This window comes from Megalobrama amblycephala, linkage group LG16 (assembly GCF_018812025.1).
Source record: "Megalobrama amblycephala isolate DHTTF-2021 linkage group LG16, ASM1881202v1, whole genome shotgun sequence".
Lineage (NCBI taxonomy): Eukaryota > Metazoa > Chordata > Actinopteri > Cypriniformes > Xenocyprididae > Megalobrama > Megalobrama amblycephala.
This window is the reverse complement of record NC_063059.1, coordinates 13184274-13206826: the sequence shown is the minus strand read 5'-3', so window position 1 is coordinate 13206826 and position 22553 is coordinate 13184274. Positions and strand designations below refer to the sequence as shown.

Here is a 22553-nt window from a genome sequence, read left to right as displayed (position 1 = left end):
GACTCACTTTTCGAATGATTTACACAACAGACCGCTATTTGACACAAAATACATTTTATTTTATAATAAATTCTTAATGGCACATGCCATAACCAAATATACATATACATAATCTGTTAAATTATCTTTTAAATTATTTTTGTTTGACTCTGTAATTTTTTTTACGTAACATCAACAACTTTTAAAAGCAATAAATTATGGCAGTACAAACATATATGCCAGCACATTTTATGTGAAAGTTCTCACTATTGTACAAGAATATTTAACTCACTCTCTGCAGTTGAATACCCTCACCAATACGTACCGCTGAAAACTAACAACCGATTCATGAGGAATGAGGAGAGACACACACACATTTGTAAATAAATAACACATAATTAAAAAAAAAAAAAAAAATCCTTCAAAAAATGATTCTGTCAGCCATGGTTGAATAATGGTGCATTTACAAAAATGGAAATTAATTTTTGTACATCCACAAGTCTGAACATAAGAAGAACCATGTTGATGCGTCTCTGCTTTAAGTGTGCTTGAGAGCTCAAAATAAACTTGAAGTGAATAATTTGTATATATATATAAGTAACATTTTTTTAAGTTAGCAGTAGCTGCCAACAAGTTTACTGTAAAGTCTTTATTCTGAGAACTAAATGTACACTGAATGGAGTTTTGCTTTAAAAAATATAATAAAATGTGTCTTCATCATCCACGCAATGCCATGTTTTTTTGTCAAAACCTTTCCTTTCTAGCACAAATAAACTCTGGTAAATCTTCCTCTTTCGTTACCCTCAGGAAACAGTTTTCCCTCTTCTCACATCACTCGAAAATAACAGAACTAACTCATTTCTCAGCAGAGCTAGTTCTCTAAAGTGTACAGTATTTTAAGGCTTACACTGATGGGCGATGTGTTACAAGACTCAAAATGACCCGTATTCTCTGCAACAGACGGAGCATAGTGGCTGTACAGGTGCTTATAAGTAGTTCTCCTCTCTTGGAACATTTAATGACTGTATTGTTCAAGTATTTCAAGTGGCTGTGTTAACATTGAGCATCTGTCTAGAAAGCAATTGCAGCAAGGACAGTTTTCAACACTTGTTTGAGCACTATATTTAAAATGTTGGAAAAACAGAGACATTTGTTGCTTTTTCTACTAAGACTGGTGTCCTCTAAACCCTTTTCATGAGAGATTGCAGGATCAGTTCTTAACTAGTGTTCAGTTGTGTAATATGTTGAACAGTAATAACTGTTGCATTGTCTAGAGAAAATGGTCCCCTTTTCTTCATTCATAGTCACTGCCTAGAAAGACAAAGAACAGACACACTGGGTAAATTACGTACTTTTAAAAGTACACAGATTCATTAAAGTACATACAAAACTAAGATGGAGCGATATAGTAAATGGAAATATCTATAGTAAATCTCTATTAAATGGAAATCAGTGTTATTTTAGTACTATTTATATACTGTAGGTGACTTTGTTTCTTCAGTAGAACACAAATGATGATTTTTAACTCCAACCGTTGCCGTCTGTCAGTCAAATAATGGGAGTGAATGGGAACTTGGATCAATAAGAGTCGAAAAACCTTGCATAGACAAATCCAAATTAAACCCTGTGGCTCGTGACGACGCATCCCTGATAGCAACATAGTGGCGGCCCAGATCTGGCCCACATCTGGTTCGCGTGTAATCCACATGTGCCAGATGTGGGCCGGATCTGGGCCACACTATGTTGCTGTCAATATTGAAGTCCTAAGACACGAAACGATCGGTTTGTGCGAGAAACCAAACAGTATTTATATAATTTTTTACCTCTAAAACACCACTATGTCCAACCGCGCTCTGACAACGGCAGTGATGTCTAGCACTCATTGAAGTATACGCGCGAGACATCACTGCTGTTGTCAGAGCGCGATCAGACCTCACTAACCGAGTGCTGAACGCAGTTGGACATAGTGGTGTTTTACAGGTAAAAAATGATATAAATACTGTTCGGTTTCTCGCACAAACCGATCGTTTCGTGTCTTAGGACATCAATGTGTCATCACGGGCCGCAGGGTTTAATTTGGATTTGTCTATGCAAGTTTTTTCGACTCTTATTGATAGAGTTCCCATTCACTTCCATTATTTGACTGACAGACGGCAACGGTTGGAGTTAAAATCATCATTTGTGTTCTACTGAAGAAACAAAGTCACCCACATCTTGGATGCGCTGGGGGTAAACAGATAAACATCAAATTTTCATTTTTGGGTGAACTATCCCTTTAAGCATACTGCTCCTGAAATGCCTCTATTGTAGTCTTGAGTTTTCTTCCAGGAATGTACATTTCACAATATTTCAAGGCATACGCAAAAAAAAAAGAAAAAAAAAAGGGTGTTCACAGAGCGGCGCGGCGCGTCTTGGACGGTGAGAGCGTCAAGGAGAGTTGAAATCAGGTTAACTTTATGGTAATGAGCTATGACGCGGTTCGGCGGCAACCAATTGGAATGTAGAGGTCCTCGCTTGAGAGGCTTCCGATTGGTTGACGCGACTTGTCATTTACTTTGACCCTCCCGTCGGCGGCGGTTTGAACGAACAGTACAGCGTTGTTGGCAGGGCGGCCAAGGCGACTGTTGACGCTCTCGCCGGCGGCGGTGTGAACGCACGGTTACATAATTTTTTAAATATTTTGAATTAGCTTTTATTTTTATATTTCATTTGAATTTTATTTTAAGTTTTTGTTATGTGGATTTTATTATTTTTTTATATTTCTATGTAGCTTTAATCTTTTTTTAATTTCAGTTTTAGTAATTTTAGTTGAACTTGTTTTCGTTAGTTGCCAAGGCAATATTTCTAATTTGTAGGGTTTTTAAATTTAAGTTTTTCATTTCAGCAATTATCAAAATTGATTTTTAATAAAATAATAATTAGAAAATAATGAACCTTCACATCAACGTGTCAGTGGGCTTTAGCATATCATTAACAGCGAACTAGCAGGGGAGTCTCGAGAAAAGTAAGGTTATCCAAGTATATTTTTCTGTTGATATGCAAAATTGTGTAGATTTAGCAATATGGCGGGTGCATGATGTATATTACGATGCTATTTTGAACTATATGTCTTTCTCCATTGACGTTCTGAGTTGTTAAAGCATTTGTAAGGAAACTGATTGTTAGATGGCAGCTGTCTGACTCTGACATGGCGAACAGGAACATGATTTGTGTAACAATGCAACACATTATTAGCTGTTTGATAACATAGTCAAGCGAAAGGCTAGTTATATTAAAAACCGTTATGTGTCCGATGTTGTAAAGAGTGATACAATTGTGCAGCGTTTACCTCAGTAAGTTGACCAAATGGATCTCTGAGCTGGTGTGAGTGAGTGGAGGCGGGGCTAATTTGCATATTCATTGATCCACGTATATTAAATGAGGCAAGGGTGTACAGTTACATTCAAGCTATTTTAAGGCATGAAGATTTTTTTTTTTCCACAGGAAAAAATATTTAAAAATGTCATTTTGGTGATCAAAGATGACTTTTATTGGATAAAATGATTTCAAAATGTAACATTTTTTGGTCAAAAGTGACCAAAAATCACCAGAGGGCAGTAACAACACTGATAGAAATCTTTTGTGATTTCTGAAGACAAAATTGGTAACTAAAGCCATTTAACAATCCATTATTGTAAAGGTCTAAAAGGTTATAAAAGGTCTAAATTGAAAATGATCACTTCTTTGTCTTTGCAATTATAGAACATGTTTCAGTATTCATTTAAAGCATTCACATTCCCTGAAAGGGGAAATAGTTCCTATCCTATCCATATATACTGTACTTGTTAACAAAAAACCTTTATATTATATTTTTATGCAAGTATTACTATAGATAGTTTGGATATTTCATTATGCACCTGCTCATTCCTAGCTTAAAGATGTGGGCATACAGTAATATGCAAAGTACCTTTTCTCCATGCAGTGCCTTCTGTCTGACCTAATGACCCTGAAAGAAAGGGGAAGGATAATTCTCAGTGAATTTATTTTTTTTATTATTATTCGGTTTACAAATGGAAACAAATGCACTGTTATAGATCTAAGATAACAAATACACTTTCACCATAAAACCCAGAGTAAACACATGCTGTTATCATTTCAACATCACCATTGTTAACAAAGTGATCTGTCATAAAACAACTGACTTTGAAACCAATTCAAAATACACACACACCCTCATTATTAAAGGTTATTCGAGGACACGGTACTTACTGTGGAGTGGCTCAGTTTGTCGAAGCGGAATTTCAAGTTTGACCTTGGTGAAGTTTTGCTCTTTCCATCTGAGGAAAACAGGGTGAGTTCTTGTTTCTTGTTACAGTGCCAAAGTGCAAGAATTTGTGCGTGCAAGCAAGTACACGTGTGTTTTTGCATGTCGTGGCCAAAAGTTTGTGAACACCGCCCTCTAAATGATGACTCGAGGGATCCTATTATGCTTTTTTACATTTGCATCTTTCTTTAGTGTGTAATGTTGTTGTTTGCACAAAAGGTCTGCAAAGTTACAAAGCACAAAGTCCACTTAAAAGGGATCCAGTGTATATCATTAAAGGGATAGTTCACCCAAAAATGAAAATTTGATGTTTATCTGTTTACCCCCAGGGCATCCAAGATGTAGGTGACTTTGTTTCTTCAGTAGAACACAAATGATGATTTTTAACTCCAACCGTTGCAGTCTGTCAGTCAAATAATGGGAGTAAATGGGAACTTGGATCAATAAGAGTCGAAAAACCTTGCATAGACAAATCCAAATTAAACCCTGTGGCTCGTGACGACGCATCCCTGATAGCAACATAGTGGCGGCCCAGATCCGGCCCACATCTGGTCCGTGTGTAATCCACATGTGCCAGATGTGGGCCGGATCTGGGCCACACTATGTTGCTGTCTGGGATTGATGTCCTAAGACACGAAACGATCGGTTTGTGCGAGAAACCGAACAGTATTTATATAATTTTTTTACCTCTAAAACACCACTATGTCCAACCGCGCTCTGACAACGGCAGTGATGTCTGGCACTCATTGAAGTATACGCGCGAGACATCACTGCTGTTGTCAGAGCGCGATCAAACCTCATTAACCGAGTGCTGAACGCAGTTGGACATAGTGATGTTTTAGAGGTAAAAAATGATATAAATACTGTTCGGTTTATCGCACAAACCGATCGTTTCATGTCTTAGGACATCAATGTGTCGTCATGAGCCGCAGGGTTTAATTTGGATTTGTCTGTCGTGTTTTTTCGACTCTTATTGACAGAGTTCCCATTCACTCCCATTATTTGACTGACAGACGGCAACGGTTGGAGTTTAAAATCATCATTTGTGTTCTACTGAAGAAACAAAGTCACCCACATCTTGGATGCTCTGGGGGTAAACAGATAAACATCAAATTTTCATTTTTGGGTGAACTATCCCTTTAAGCATACTGCTCCTGAAATGCCTCTATAGTAGTCTCGAGTTTTCTTCCAGGAATGTACATTTCACAATATTTCAAGGCATACGCAAAAAAAAAAAAAAAAGGGTGTGAGGCCTGATTGTTTTGCATTAGTAGTGTGTTGCAACTCGCAGTTAGGGTAAGAGTGTGATATTTCAGAAACAAGTTTGAAGCGGTTGACCAATCACAACACAGTGGTCCAGCCGACCAATCAGAACACATTGTGCATTTCAGATGGAGAGGCTTTACAAAGACCAAATCTAGAGCATTACTGATAGACTGTGAAAAAAGGCGCAACAATGTAAAAAAATGTGAAAAATAATGTGTTTTTGAACATTCAAGCACAAAAACTTATTTTAGAAGACCCCAAAACAAAAAGGGCATAATAGGTCCCCTTTTAATTGCAGGTTTGACAATTTCAACTATTACCAATAGTTAATAGTTTTGATGTGAAATGTCACACATGGGTGTGGTTTTCGGGTGTCCACTAACTTTTAGCCATGTAGTGTATGATTTCTTTTTCACCTGTGGGACTGCGGCACATGATCAGCGGCGTTCCGGAGTTCTGGCTTTCCACGCTGAGAGCCGGACTGTACACACTTGAAGCCGTGGATGGGTGACTGCTCTGCAGGACACAACACACACCGAATGACAGTTTGAGTGAACTGGAGTGGTACTGTTAATACTAGTACAATCGCTATAGATTTTCCTAGAACTAGCTCTGGTGCAGTAATTAGGCATATTGACAGGCGTCAGGCTGAGTGGATCAATGCAAAGGGTCAATTAAAAAGTGTGTGATGGTTATCTGCAAATCAGTTGTGTACAGGATGCTTCTAGATGTGACAGAAGCGTAATTGAATTGTTTTCATAGTGAGCTTATCTAAAGCGATTATCTGCAGGAGCTTTGCTAGAGAAAGAAACATACTGCAAAAATAATATTTTCATAATCATTTTGCCTTGGTTTAAAAAAATATCTAAAAATCCTAGATGTGACTAACTTAATTTAAATGTTTTCACAGTGAGCTTATCTGAAGTAATTATCTGCAAGAGCTTTGCAAGAACCAGAAACGCACAGCAAAAATGGTTGTTTTCCCACTTAAAAAAAAATATCTAAACATCCTTAAAACAAAATCTGCTGAAGTTCAAACTGAGCATCAGAATGGGGAGGCAAGGTGATTTAAGTGACTTTGAACGTGGCATTGTTGGTGGTGCCAGACAGGCTGGTCTGAGTATTTCAGAAACTGCTGATCTACTCGGAATTTCAGGCACAACCTTCTCCAGGGTTTACAGAGAATGGTCTGGAAAACAGAAAATATCCAGTAGCAGCAGTTCTGTGGGTGAAAATGTCTTGTTGATGCCAGAGGTCAGAGGAGAATGGCCAGACTGGTTTGAGCTGATAGAAAGGCAACAGTAACTCAAATAACCACTTGTTACAACCGAGATCTGGAGAAGAGCATCTCTAGATATTTTCTTGGCACACTTTAGGCTCCTTAGAGCACCATTTAAACGCCACCGCCTACCGGACTATTGTTACTGACCACGTCCATTCCTTTATGACAACATCTTCTGATGGCTACTTCCAGCAGGATAACGTGGCTTGTCACAAAGCTCAAATCATCTCAAAATGGTTTCATGAACATAACAATGAGCTCACTTTACTCAAATGGCCTCCACAGTCACCAGATCTCAATCCAAAGCACCTTTGGGATGGGGTGGAATGGGAGATTCGACAAATCTGCAGCAACTGCGTGATGCTATCATGTCAAAATGGACCAAAATCTCTGAGGAATGTTTCCAGCACCTTGCTGAATCTATGCTATGAAGAATTAAGGCAGTTCTGAAAGCAAACGAGGGTCCAACTGGGTACTACCAAAGTGTACCTAATAAAGTGGCCACTGAGTGTGTATTATATATTACATACTTTTTTATATTATGATATATAACAATATTTATCTATCTATCAATCTATCTTAAAAAAGTTCTTTATCTCAAGTACTTCTTTTAAGGATGCTGAGACATTTTTGTTTTTATACTATATTTATTTATTTATTTCCTAAAAGGTCAACAGAACTCTTGCGTGTGTGTGTGTGTGTGTGTGTGTTTGTTTGTGTCACCATTTCCAGCTCCTCCAGTCCATCTCCATCCCCCGCTGTGCTGCTGAAGCTGCTGGTGCTGGAGGAGGATCGGGAGATAGAGATATTAGCTCTGCCGCTACACTCTTTCAGCTTCACGAATGGCCTGCAGAACCAAAACAACAGAGATTACACAACAGAAATGCACAATTCTTCATTTACTGAAGAACTATGAAATAAACAAGAAGACTTTGCTAAAGAAAATGTGCTGGAAAAGCATTCAGAACTACATATCTGAGCCATCAAATGTTACAACATCCCAGCATTGCATTTAAATCTTCTGTACCTCAGGAACTGGAACTCAAAGACTCACCTTTCTTTATTTGGGCAGATCTCTGGTGAACTCGGATTGGACGGCGTCTCTGACCTCACTTCCTGTGAGTGTGGGAACACTTCAGTTTTTTGGTCACTATGAAAACGCAGAATACAGTTTATGTAGTGTTTTCTGAAATACTAATGTACAATAGCATACACACACACACACACACACACACAAGTGTACAGTTGCGAGCTACATTTACTGAGCACCAATTTGCATATTATCCATCCTAGATAGTATTCAAAATTAGAATCAGAGTGTCCCAAATCGGTGTTAAAATGAGTATCCCAAAGGATGATCTAATATTTCCAGATGGAAATTCGATGTGCAGATCCGTGCACACTCTAACATTACCCACAATCCATTATGTGCTGGACGAAGATTTGATTAGAACTTCAAACACGAAAAAAAGTGTTAAAACCCATAACCAAAACACATGAGAAGTGTTCTCCACATGAAAGTCCCACGACTGGCAAATCAACGTGCTACTACATTTCTCACCAATTCGGTATGAAATGAAATAAAATGTGAGGATGTTAACTCTGACAACATGACTGACAGGGCAGTTTGAACGCTGACAGGATACATGTAACTAAGTGACAGATTGGTCCATTTAAGATGCAATTATGATGAAGTAGTATGTCCCAAAGCTTGCCTACTCTTCTACTACACACTCAAAAGTATGTACTTTTTCTTCACAAAAACAGTACACACTTGTAGGGCATAGTATAAGTAGGTGTATTGGGACACAATGATCATTTTTTTATATATAGAGTCCGATTCTTCACAAAATTATATTTTTATGAGTACCTGCTGCGAGTTGGATGTTTCTCAGTTGGGCTTTCTGTGCTGGAGTGCAGTCTGGGGAACAAACCAGAGCGCCGCTTAACGGGACTCTTTAATGGAGACTTTGCAGACAGCACTGGAGGCTGACAAACACAAACACACAAATAAAGCATCAAACTCATGCGCTGCTGCATGCCTATAATAATAAGTGAATTTAAAAGAAAGTAGGAGAATATAAGTACAGTGAAGGTGCTCTTGGTACACTCCATGCTGTTCTGTGGGAGTCCTCCGCCGCTGACGCTGGACGGGACGCCTGCCACGGCTCCTGGACTCTTGTGTTTATGAGTCACCATTGTCTCCATGGAATGGCTCCTCACACGCATGGCTCTCTGACAGAGAGAGACAGAAGAAGGACAGAGAACGCACCTAAATTTAGAACCTGTATTGAGTACACGTACAATACATTTATAGAGGCAAATAACGTGACATTGTTACAGATTATCTCATCACAGCATATTCTTAAGACTTATATTTGAAATGTTTATATTAGCTGGCTAAAAATGTATTTAATTTAAATTATTTATGTGTTTAAATCAGTGCTAATAAAGATGATGATGAAGCTAGAAAAACTGAATTGCATTTCCATGAAAAGCCAGTAGGTGGGGCTAAACGCCAACTTATATTAAATCCAAAAGTATATAGAAAACACAATCTACTCTCATCTTTAAAGTGTTTTATTTATGTATTTATTTTTTATATATTATGTTTATATTTTTTTGTGAATTTACAAACTTTCCACACACACAAAATACATATCTAAAAATATATTTTATTTATATTTTATATTTTTATATTTTATTTTACGTGACATACAATTACATTATACAAAATATATAATTTACTTAATATTATAATATAATAATATATATACACAACATTTATAACATATATAAATATGTTATAAATATATTATAAATAATATTATAAAATATATATATATATATATATATATATATATATATATATATATATATATAATTAAAACTACTAAAATAAAATATTAATAAAAAATCATAAAAAATTGATAAAATTGATAAAAAATTGACAAATAATTTAAAATGTTTATATGTAAAAATAACTAAAAACATCTGCACAAAAGTACAAACAATCTACAGAAAAATCTAAGAGTCTTGTGTTGTTGTATACATGTTTAATGTATTGTTTAATGTGCACTGTTCATCTGCAACAGTTCGGCTTGGTAATGATACACAGTCACAGCTGCTATGCAGACCAAAACTGTTGGATACGCGTGTGTCTGCAAACTGCCCCACACACACCTCCACCCTGCCTGTAAACACCCACACACAGCAAAATCATGCATATGGTCACAAACACAAATAGGTCTTATAATGAGAGCTTAGTAGTTCAAAACAGCTCAGTTTCATACATTTTAACAATATCTAGACAGACAGAATGACATGCAAATAGACAGATCAAGACAGACAGGCACTCTGTCTTGCACAAAAATTACATTCAGTGGCAGATGTTAAAACTGTGGGTGTACATATACTACCGTTTGAAAGTTTAGGGTCGGTAATATTTTTGAAAAAAGTTTGCCAAGGCTGCAATTATTTGATCAACAATACAGTAAAACAGAAATAATGTGAAATATATTATTACAACTTAATTTATTTTAAAATTGAATTTATTCCTGTGATGGCAAATCAGCATCATTACTCCAGTCTTCAGTCACATGAGCCCTCAGAAATCATTCTAATATGCTGATTTGGTGCTCAAGGAACAAGGAAGTCTCTTTACTGAATTTAATCAATTTAATGCATCAATGCAGAATAAAAGTAAAATCTTACTGACCCCAAAATTTTAAATGGTAGAGTACATATTTGAGAATATTTGATATATTTTAGAAGGAATTGAGAATATTTCTCTATACAGAACAACTCCAAAGTGCAACATTGTTCAGTAAAATATTTAGGTTCTCTGAGTTTTTAAGTGGTCAAGTGGAAGTCAGGATAAGACATCTTACCTTAAAGGACTCCAGAAGCCCACCATGACCTCCATTTTCTAGCTTTTCTTCATCTGAAGCTGTGCCCAATCCTACTGTGGCTTGTGTCTGTCTGTGCAGTTCATCGTGAAGGTTATCTAACAGTGCTGCCCGTGTCCTCTCCTGTCAAACACACACACACACACACACACAAATAGAGAATGATGCAGAACGACTTAAAAAGATAGTTCTGAAATGAAAACTCAATGACAGAATTAGTAAATAATGACAGAATATTACTATTTTGCATTATTATTCCTTTAACCCTTAAATGCATACCTCGGGTCTTTAGTGACCCGGGATGTCATTCACTATCCTCCTCCTCGTTCATTTTTTAAAGTTAGACATCAACCTTCTTGGTATTCCTCAATCAATTCATTATAAAGAATATAACAAGAAAAAAATCATAAAATTATAAAAGAATGCCTATTTTTGTATTAATTTTTTGTAAAAACTGTATAGGGTCGCAAACGACCCGAGGTATGTATGAGTGTAGGTATATTTTTTCTGCACAACAATAATTGAATCTTTGATGACGGAATAAGTGCAATTCACCTTTATTCCACAAGGTGGCAATGTCTGATACACAATGCTGAAGTGACGACTCATTCAGACAGAAAACGAAATAATAAGAAAAACATAAAATGGCTCAGCGATTTACTGCAGAGCAAGTACTGAACGCAATCAAATATGACTGTAACTGTTACAGGATGAATCTGGTGAAGCTGTTAGCGATCGATTTTGAAGATGTTGAAAATTATATAGTTTTGAGAATACGTTTGAGATCGCGAATGGGCTCATATTCGTGACCTCAAACATAAAACTAGCTCATTATTTGCTGAATTTACTGGGAAATGAGCTCTGACGAGGACAGTGATGATGGCATAAAACATCTGCTCAAACTGAGCCCTTTCAAGCTCCAAAAGGTAACAAAATACGATTTATTTTATTATTCTGTAATTGTTACTCTACTATCAGAGGAGTTTTATATTATCGCGACAGGTAGAGATCCTTCCGTGTTAGATATAGATCCGGGTCGATAAAGACCCGAATATGTAAGAATGATTGGCGAAACAGTCATGCGTTTAAGGGTTAAATTCAAAACAGGTAGTGTATGGAAGTTTCCACCACGGAATAAAAATACTTTTTTATCTCACCATTCTGACATTTTTTCTCTGCAATTGCAAGTTTATATCTCACAATTTAGACTTTTTTTCTCAGAATTATGAGAAAAATATTTAAAATCACACAAACAAACCCGAACTGTGACATATAAACTTGCAATTGCAAGAAAAAGTCAGAATTGCAAACGTATAAAAAGTTGAAATTTTATTCTGTGGTGGAAACAAGCTTCTGTAGACAGGTGATATGTTGCTCTCTGGATTTTCTTTTTCCTCACCTCTAGCTTGGCGAACTTGTCTGACTTGTAGCATGCATTTTCTGCATTGATCAGTTTTGCCAGGAGAAATTCCCGGAACTCAGGACCCTGGGGAAGAATTGATCTCCATCATCATATGATACAAATCATCATCTCCTGTAACATTTAATTGAAGCAATCTTCTATATTACCTTCTTAAAGACTGAAGGGTTTGGAAGAGGGGGGCCGAACGGAGGAACATCCTCTCGTGCTGTGATGGACACCTGTGAACACAAATCAATATCTCAGATCAGTGTTGGTTAAGGGATTGATGGCTATCTGGAGTAATTCAGTGAGGTGTTTGACAAACCTTGTACGTGGTGTGATCAGTGCAGGGGTTTTCTGCCTGCACTAACACATAGGCATGAAGGAAGTTGGAAGCGATCATATCAGGTACGAATGGTGTGGGCTCTTCCTGGAAGACGGCTGCGACAATGTCATTGCCAATGTGTCTCTTCCTCTGGAGCTGAGAGAATATGACACAAGAGAAAATTATTTATAAATATTTTGAATGCATTTTGAAGTTATATATATACACACATTTATATATATACACACATATATCTCTCTATCTATTCTATCTGTCATGACAACTCTGTGTTTGGCATGGTTATGGATATGATAATGTTAATATGTTTGGTCTTTTTGGAATAGATCTGCATTGCTGCTGCTCTTGCTTGCTACTGCAAATACACAACATGCTGCTGTGAGCAAGTAAGAGATGCTGCTGCTGTATGAATAGCATGCATGAATTACCAGTAGCAGATCTATAAAGGTGGAGCTGGGGAAGGTAAAAGGTTTCTGAAAATACGCTGCAACTGCTTGAGCAAATGCTGACCAAACATTTGAAAGTTGAGCAGCAAGCTCATTGGCTACTGCTACAGCAGGAACCAATCAGCTGTGCCCTATACAGAACAATGTGATTGCAAGCAGTTTGAGTTAAGGACCTGTCAGCCTGTGTTATCTACAGTTTCATGACTTTGTATATATACAATTTATATTTTAAGACTATTAAGATTTTTTGCATTGTGAATTTCATGACTAATGCAAAAAATAAATAAATAAATAAATAAATATATATATATATATATATATATATATATATATATATATATATATATATATATATATAATTTTTGAACTGTAAAGTATTTATATACCATGGTAGTATCTGTTGTACTTCAATTTATGTTGTATTAAAGTCATGAGAATGAGATTTTTTTTTTTTTGTCCATTACAATAATTAAGATTTGGAAGGTGCTTAATTGTGAATACAGTGATTTTTTCCTGTTAAATTTAGAGTGAAATATGACAAATTAAAAAAATTATAATAAATTATATTAAATAATTACATAATATTTATTTATTTTATTTTTATTCCATTATTATATATTAATTACATTTAAAAAAAAAAGTTTAAATAAAAATAAAATAATATTTTTTTATATTTAAAAAGTCATAAAAAATATAGTTTTTTTAATAATAAAACATTAAAACATAAAAAAAATCATCTGGATTTGTGTAGCCCACCTGCTGAACGTCTCCTTCTGTAAAGGGGAGTTTTGTGGAAACGTGAAACATGATTTCTCTCTGACGGAACGTAGTATAGACGGACTCAGATCCTGTCTGTCCGTGAGACACATCCAGACCGCCTCTGAACCTGAGCAGCACAATATTTCAGACACCAGACAAATTAGTTCTGCGGAAGCACTGTTTAGGCAGATCCGTCTGATTATCCTGAGCAGACTTCCCATCAAAAATCACACACAATGGGTAAATTTAATTATTCACAAATGAACTATATGATTATTGTTAAATATTAAAATGGGCCTTTTATGTGTGTGCAGGTGACCCCTGGCAGCAGTTTTCAGAGTTTAATCTCCTGTCTCTCACCCTTTAAAATCCTGCAGTTCAATATTGTCTCCTAAAACATTGAGGAATTCAGCAAAGGCAGGCGTCTCCTCATTGTTCCCGAACAGCTCTTCCTCTGATGTCTGATGTGAAGAGACAATAACAATGGGAAACTGAAAAAAATTCAGTCAAAGTATATAAAATGAAAAAACTACTTAAGACGACTCTCACCTGACCAAACTTCTGATAGATGACTCCAAACTTGAAAGTGTTGTTCACTTCGTGCTCATCAAAACTGACGATCAGTTGCGAGGCCTTGGGCGAGAGAAAACAGAAACTGAGCAAAAGCGCCTGGAGGGGTAAATATGTGTGTCAGTGCCTTTCCATAATTCAGGGGTTTGTGTTTGCTATGCCTGAGAGACCATGCAAAGCCTTGAGATGGTCAAGGCTTCTCTCAAACACTCTATGTGGTTCAGGCACGACAGGCAATGTAAAGCAGATGGATTTGTGAGTCCCCTGGAGCATGGGAACATATTAATTCAGATGACTTGGGTACTAGGGTGAGACGGAGCAAAGTGTAGCCCTATTTCACCCTGACGCCTGGAGTAGGTAAGTCACAGATGGACAGAGAAACAGAGAAATGCTCACCCTAGGGTAGAGGACGGGGTTGAACTTTAGACCCGTGACATCATCGCAGAGCAGCTGAAACACACAGGACACATCTGATGTGAGCATCTTGCATCTTTTGAGTGGATTGAGAGGTCTGCTAAGTATTTAAAGTCTTGAGAGACTTTGTGAGAGACTTTTTTGAGAATTTGTGTCCTCATGCACTTTAAAAGTTCGATTACAGTTGGACTAGAACAATAACTCTATCTTTTTTGATTAGTTGGATTAAAGAATTAAAATATATAAACTACCATTCAAAAGTTTGGGGTCACTACATTTTCATTAAGACATTAAAGGTGCTAAAGAGGATCTTTTCGTCGACTGAGAAACCAAAGACTTGTTAGTGAGTTTTTGAAATGAGCGCATGCGTAAGAACAGCCCCCCTCCTTCACAGCTCATTTCGAGGGAACGCCTCCCAAAACTCGTGCACAAGTATTGGAACACGAGTGTTTACCACCGGCATTCGCTGTGTCGTGTTAGTGGATTCATTATGTCGGACTCACCGCAGGTAACTCATAATCTGCAGTTGTTATTCCTGTCTCCTGACAAAAACATTGCATGCGGCGCCTGTGGAGTGTGGAAAGTTACTGGAGCGCGCATCCGCGCTCGTCTCTCACAAGGAACGTCACGGCAGTGATTGACAAGCCAGAGGGCCAATCGTTCACGCGATGATTGCGTAAACGATTGGCTGATGTTTTTAAGGCCCTACCTCGTGCACAGATGATATACAGTATACTAATATTATTCCTTTCAGTGCACCTAATAAATAGTTTTTTAGCAGTTAGTAAAGACAATTTCAAGTAATATTGCAAAAATGTATAAAACAAAACATCCTCTTTAGCACCTTTAATACTTTTATTCTGCAAAGATGCATTAAATTGATCAAAAGTGAGAGTAATGTCTGTTACATTGTTACAAAAAAATGTAATTTTGTTGTTCTTTTCAACTTTCTATTCATCAAAAAATCCTGAAAAAAAGGGTTTTAACAACAACAAAGAAATATAAAGCAGCACAACTGTTTTCAACATTGATAATAATAATAAGAAATGTTTCTTTAGCATCAAGTTCTGAAGGATCATGTGACACTGAAGACTGGAGTAATGGCTGCTGAATTAGGCTTTGCCATAACAGACATAAATTACATTTTAAAATATATTAACAAAGAAAAATGTTCTACTGTTCAAATTTTGGGGTCAGTAAAAAAGTTGAAAGAAGTGCAATTATTCGATCAAAAATACAGTAAAAAAAAAAAAAAAAAAAAAGGAATATTGTGAAATATTATTACAATTTAAACTTTTTTCATGTTTCTCATGATGCTAAAGACTTGAGTTCAAAATGAGTTTTGTATTAAAATATAATGTGTGCCTTTTTATTAAATATAGATTTATTCATTTATTTTTATTTTTAAATGGCCAGATAATGAAGGAAAAACAGCCAACGAATATTCAGGATACATAGAAGCTTCTTCAAAGCATTCCAGGTGGCTCCTCATAAAATTATTTAGAGCATGCCATAAATCTGCAAAGCTGTTATGAATGCAAAGCAACAATCTAAAAGACAGTGTTAATTTGTTTGTTATACTGCACGTCTTGCCAATACACACCTTGGCTATCTGTGGTACGCTTGGAAGCTGGAGAAGACCTTCAAGTGGGATTCGCTCATGAAGGGTCTTTGTTTTTGACCTAGAAAACGACACACAAGAATAAATGCTCAGCTATTTACTATAACAATACAGGCCTATGCAGCAATGACTAGACCAGAGTTTCGATACGTGTTGGAGTGTGTTTGATTTATGGTGGACATGTGGCACCTGAGCATGATGCGGAGTGACTCCTGTCCGTCTGCCTCTTCATATTTGAGAGACATTATGAGGTGTCCCATACTACTGGCTGTGCAGTAATAGTTCATGTGCTCCTGAGAACGAGAAAGACGTCATTTCACAGGTTCCTTCCTCACAAATTTCAATATGGAGAGGTTCATTTTACAATAGACTGATTTTGCATTTATAGCACTCATGTGTGGCTCAATAAAACTGACACGGTCTCGTTTAGTGACACAGAACTGATATCAAATTGTAGAGCACAAAATGTTTGTTCAGAGAGGTGCCATCACACCTCATGTCCAGTGTTATGAAAAACTGTGAGTGAATAAGCTACGGGCACATGAAATATTACATCAGAGAGGACACTTGCTTTCAGCTGAAAGGGCATATATTGGAATTTTGTAGCCGTGGTAAGAATAAACCATTGTAAAATAATGCGTACATGGGTGTTTCTTCATCTAAGGGTACCTTTGACCCTGTGGACTAATAGTATAAAAAAATAAACATACTGTCAGAAATAATGAATCCTGACCTTGCCCAGAAAGTGTTTGCGGTAAGCGCGTGAGGTGCTGTTACACTCCAGCCTGTAGCCGAAGCCTCCTCCTCCACCAGGACTCAGACCATCATCATCCTCCTCACAGAAGCTGCTGTCTGAGGACGTGGGCGTCCCAACTGGAGCCTCGGGATCCTCAATCCAGTATCCACCAAACTGAGGTAAAATGACCTGAGGGTAGGGACCACCCTTCTCCAGGACCTAGACGGCCAATATGAAGAAAAATAAGGGTCAGCAAAGTCATATTGATTTCGGTTATATTAACAATACAGTAAAAACAGTCATATTGTGAAATTTTAGGTAATACTTTATTTTGAACAGACATTCTACTGACTAAAATTAACTACATATCAACTTATTCTACCCTAACACCTAACCCTAACCTAACAGTCTACTAAAGTCTAATACTCTGAGAGTTAGTGTAACCACATTTTATTGCAATTTAAAATATTTTCTGTTTTGTTATCATTTAAATTGTAATATATTCCTGATGGCAAAGTTTTGGTAAATCATTACTCCAGTCTTCAGTATCACATGATCCTTCAGAAATTATTCTGATAGGCTGATTTGAGGCTCAAGAAAAATTTCTTCTGCTGAAAAAAGTTGTGCTGCTTAATATTTTTGTGGAAATCGTTATTTTCAGACTTCTTTGAACAGCAATTTTTAATAGAAACATTTTGTAACAAATGTCTTTACTGTCACTGATCAATTTAAATGTGTAATTTTAAATGTTTAATAGCAATGTTATTAATGAAAGTTATTAATTAATGTTATTATCATGGCTACCTATGAAAACTATGGAAAAATAAATATACCATAACTCTGGTCAGCAATTGTTAACTTAAAGAGCCATTTCTACCTGATTTAAACAAAAAACTATAACTTATAACTTTATTGGAATAAATTAATGTATTTATGTTGATTAAGCAGTATTAAATTATATTATATTTTCATTTAGATTATATCTTTTTAGGTTACCATTTTTTTTCAGTGTAGCAGAGTATATGAGATGTGTTGTCAGGGGCAACAGCTTATCATTTTGCAATCATTTTGCAAACATATCTAAATGCAGAACACGGTGATAGACCAATCAGAATCAAGTATTCCAGAGAGCTGTATAATAAATTAACACAATCTGTTCCTTTCAGTCCTAAAACACTTGAGCATAATGAAAACTCTCTTGTGCTAATTTGATAATACAAGAACATAATAATATATAGTACGTAACTGCTGAAGGTTTAGAAGAGAGAGAGAGAGAGTGTGTGTGTGTGTGTGTGTGTGTGTGTGTGTGTACTCACATCCTCAATCCGGGGGTATGGGATGTAGTCATCCTGTAGGAGAGAAAAAGAAATTTGATCTTAGGATAAGGCCCTAGAGCCAACTGCACAAATCACAGTCTGTTTATCGCAATGAAAGCATCCCGAGAGCAGGATAGAGGAATAATATCTACAACACAATATGACTGATAAAAAACGAAATAATGGCAGCTGCAACAAAAAAGGCATGTGATTATTCTCTGCTTGCATTCCTATAATCATATATGAGATATAAAGGTTTATAAGGCTGCATTTGGACTCTCTGGTAACGTCTGAAGACCGTCAACACTGACCTTTACATCACTAAATCTACAAAAATGCTTCATGATTGAGGTTGATTGATGTTATAAAACTCCAGACTGTGGCTGATGTATATCAGAATATTTATAGAGAAGAAAAGACTCTGAAGAAGAAGATATTATACATACACAACTTTCCCACTCATACACATGCACTTACAGACACAAAAAAAAAAAAAAAAAATCACAAACACATTCAGATTACCAGCCCAACCTTGTATCTCTTAGTCTCCTCAGTTTTGGGAATCTGCCGTGTCCAGGTAAGCAGAAGAGAGTGGAAGAGGAAGAATGCATGACATACTAAATCATTTAACCCTGGTTGTCAAATAAGCTTCACAAATATAGCAGCTATGTTTATAGTCAATGTCCTTTTTCCCCTCATTTTTTCTTTTTTTTTCTTTCTTTTTTTTAATCACTATGGTGGCTAATATTAAGTTATTTGGTCAAAAATTGTGGTTATCATGGTAAACTGTTTCCTGATAATCTATAGGGAAAAAAAGTTGCCTTAGAGACAAATAAAGGCAGAATCTCTTGTTTGGCTCTTAGCTGTGATGAGACTAAATCTGTATCTCATTATGCTTATTAGTTCCTTTTTGTTGCGAATCTGAACATTGGGACATCAATGACACAGTTATCTTGATGATTACGAGGTGACACATTAAAGGTAGCTAATATTTTTCAAATGTGACTGCATAACACATCACTTGACAATCTTCATTTTAGCTGTTATGCAATTATGCAATTACCTGACTAGAGAAAACAGAAAAAAGGCTGCTGCCCTTTTGCCAAATACAGTAGGAAAACTTCAATAATGCGCTGGGGAAAACCCATAATGCACTATATGTTGCCGTCCAAGGCCACTCCCATCAGTTTGTTATGGATACGTTTACCAGAGTCTACACCACCATGCTTTAGTAGGAGATACTTCTAAGCAAACTTTTAGTTATAATGGTGTTGACTTGTATTGTTCCCGGGTGGAAGAATTTAAAGATCAAATTTTAAATAGTTACTTTCTGTTTCCAGTGAATAATCCAGTTCATTGTGTATATATATATATATATATATATATATATATATATATATATATATATATATATATATATATATTTCTTTTTTTTTCTTTTTTTTTTCTTCATCTTTTATTCCTGTTCAATTCTCAAAAGTTTGTGGCATTGCTTCCCTTTCATATAGATCAGGAATGTCATTATAAACAAAATCTCTTCCAATTCCCTGGGCTCTGAACATGAGAAGTATGGAGCTGACTAAGGGGTTGTTCACACAGAACACATTTTCCATTCCAATGCACTACTTTTCCATTGTTTTTATTTGTAAACACGCGCTAGATGGACGTGTATGACCGATGAGCTCACGTCTTGCCGCATCTAAAAATGCAAAAAATAAAATAAAATAAAATGCAGCGCTCAAATTAAAATCAGGGTAGAGGACCTTAAAAAACTTGTCTCGAGACCTTGCGTTTTTTCCCCATTCCACTGCCAAATACACATTCTCTGTGAACAAGCCATAAGACACACCTTCTTATTTGATTAAGAATATCACAAGTGTATGTGATCCATTGGACAGGGACATCAGCCCTTCAGACATACCATCGATCTGTCACTCATACAGAGATCTGTACAAGAAGACCGAGGGCTTTAATAACACCCGACTGAGATACCACGCTTCCGCCGCAGCATATTGATCAGCTGATCTTTAGCTACCTGCTGCCCATCATCTATACACTCTCACATACATACACATAATGTCAACACAATCATGCTGCTGTTATATAACTGGTCAGGGTGTCCTGTTCCCATTCTCTCACCCTGTGGGGCTCCTACAAAAAACCCCATCCAAAGACTGACCACAGAGAAAAGTGCTGGCCAAATCAATGCGTTTTCAAATGAGCTGAAATGTGTAATTATTCATTCAGAGTAACTGAGGATTGGTGGTCCACCGGAGAGAGAACACTTAGCCAGCACTCAGGGGCAAAAACATGCTGTTATTATTACATTATTATACAGTAAAATGCTCTTCAGCTTAAGTACAAATTTACGAGAGGAATACTGTTATTACAGGAATCTTATTCCAAAGGACGACATGCACTTATAAGATCATCTGAATGATGGAAGGAGTCTTACCTGCATCCTTTCCAGCATGTCGAAGAACTCCGCCGACTGGAAAAGAAACATAAATTGAAATGTCAATATTTGAATGTCTAAATCTACATAGTTTTATGGTGATACAGTATCTACATCAAACCAGTTTTGTTATTTTTATTAATTTATTCATTTTTTACTTTCAAGTTTTTGTTATGATCTGGAAGGAAATTGTAGAATCAGGAAAGAAATATTCGTAAGAACAGCTTAAGTTTTGATACCACTTATTTTTTATTATTATTATTTCCATATTTTATAATTGGAGTAAAGACATCAAATCTTGGGATGCACCATTTTTAAAAATCTGTCCAATAGATTCCGATAATTATTTTCATGTTATGGATGATAAAAGATAAAGGTCAGTTAAATCATGACAACTTTGGATATTTTTAGCATTGTGGATGTGACAATGTTAATGTATTTGGTCTTGGTGGAATAGATCTGCTATGCTGCTGCTGAATTGCTGCTACTGTAGATTATTGCTGTTGTTGTAGATTATTGCTGCTGTTGCAGAGCAAGTACAGGAACTTGCTACTGCCAATACATACACCGATACGCTGCTGCGAGTAAGACATAGTGCTGCTGCACAAATAGCATGTCAATAACCCATAGCAGATCTATACAGGTGGAGCTGGGGAAGGTGGAGGGTTTTAAAGGAACTGCTTTAGTGACTGTAACCAACCAGCAATTTAAATGTGTGAGCAACAAGCTCAGTGGCTGCAGAAGTAAAATGGATCAACTTGTACCAAGTAGTTAATGCTGTAATTATCATCAGCTTGCGTTGAGGACCCATCAGCCAGCGCCATCTAGAGTTTCATGACTGAACTGTATATATTTCATTTCTTGACTCATAAATCAATAAAACACTAAAAACCAATATCAATAATTTTAGATTGATTAATGTGAGCATCAAAACATTATACATTTAAAATATGAAAATGTGGATATTTTGAGATTTGAAATATTATATTTAACATTGTTATTAAATTATTAGTGTTTTTTAAAGATTAAGTTAAGTCATCATTACATGATGGCAAAGATAATCTACTTGTAAATTAGGTGAAATGAGCATTATCAATTAAATATAAGATTAAATAAACTCAACCTATAGCTGATATAGAACTGTTTTTTTGTGCAAAAAAACTTTAAAATACTAAATAAGCACAAAATAACTTTTGTATTTTATAAACAACAACAAAAAAACATTACATTTTACATTTTAAAAATAACATTTAGTGGTCACAAAATAATTTCTGGACAGCTCTGCTCATTCTCTCGATCAACATGAGGTGCATCCTGGGATGCTTTTTAAATCATACTAAAAGAGTTCCTATGTATACTGGGCTCTCAGTCATACACACCCAACTCACACATCCTTGAGGCAACAAACCTGATCATATCTAAGATCAAATCAACAACTACAGACATGTCTGCAATCCACAACTACAGACATGTCTGCAATCCACTGCACATTTGTAGTGCTATATCATAAATACAGTAATGTGATATGGGTTGAGATATGCTCAATGCATGCTGAATGACATTTAATGCCTCTTCCTCCATACAGACTTAAACCATAATACATCCTCAATCCAAATCAAACTTACTGAACCTTTACAGCCTCATTTAATTAATGGGCTGTGCAAGCATTAGGGCTTAAATATTAGAAACGCAACAGAGATTTAAAGCATAATTTTTAGTCTAGACCTGAAGGGCTTATAATAAAACAACCTCA

The 22553-nt window shown here is 36.2% G+C and overlaps 1 protein-coding gene across 8 annotated transcripts in view; it reads right to left on the bottom strand.

The window, feature by feature from the left end:
- Positions 1-37: 37 nt before the first annotated feature.
- Positions 38-22553, bottom strand: part of rap1gap2a (RAP1 GTPase activating protein 2a) — a 107860-nt gene continuing 85344 nt past the window's right edge. For 4 of the 8 annotated variants that reach the window (XM_048159733.1, XM_048159737.1, XM_048159735.1 and 1 more), the window contains 21 exons: positions 20801-20836; positions 18346-18378; positions 17027-17248; positions 16483-16586; positions 16276-16354; positions 14655-14708; positions 14238-14321; positions 14049-14149; positions 13686-13815; positions 12466-12621; positions 12308-12379; positions 12138-12224; positions 10721-10861; positions 8919-9065; positions 8701-8819; positions 7885-7980; positions 7554-7677; positions 5965-6064; positions 4228-4295; positions 3926-3964; positions 38-1290 (listed from right to left, as the gene is read on the bottom strand). In XM_048159733.1, coding sequence (XP_048015690.1) covers positions 3956-3964; positions 4228-4295; positions 5965-6064; positions 7554-7677; positions 7885-7980; positions 8701-8819; positions 8919-9065; positions 10721-10861; positions 12138-12224; positions 12308-12379; positions 12466-12621; positions 13686-13815; positions 14049-14149; positions 14238-14321; positions 14655-14708; positions 16276-16354; positions 16483-16586; positions 17027-17248; positions 18346-18378; positions 20801-20836 — 1962 coding nt within the window. In that variant the 3' untranslated portion in view covers positions 38-1290; positions 3926-3955. Of the gene's footprint in view, positions 1291-3925; positions 3965-4227; positions 4296-5964; positions 6065-7553; positions 7678-7884; positions 7981-8700; positions 8820-8918; positions 9066-9819; positions 10025-10720; positions 10862-12137; positions 12225-12307; positions 12380-12465; positions 12622-13685; positions 13816-14048; positions 14150-14237; positions 14322-14654; positions 14709-16275; positions 16355-16482; positions 16587-17026; positions 17249-18345; positions 18379-18876; positions 18910-20800; positions 20837-22553 lie in introns of those variants that run through there. The other 4 variants (XM_048159734.1, XM_048159732.1, XM_048159738.1 and 1 more) reach the window with 3 other exon arrangements.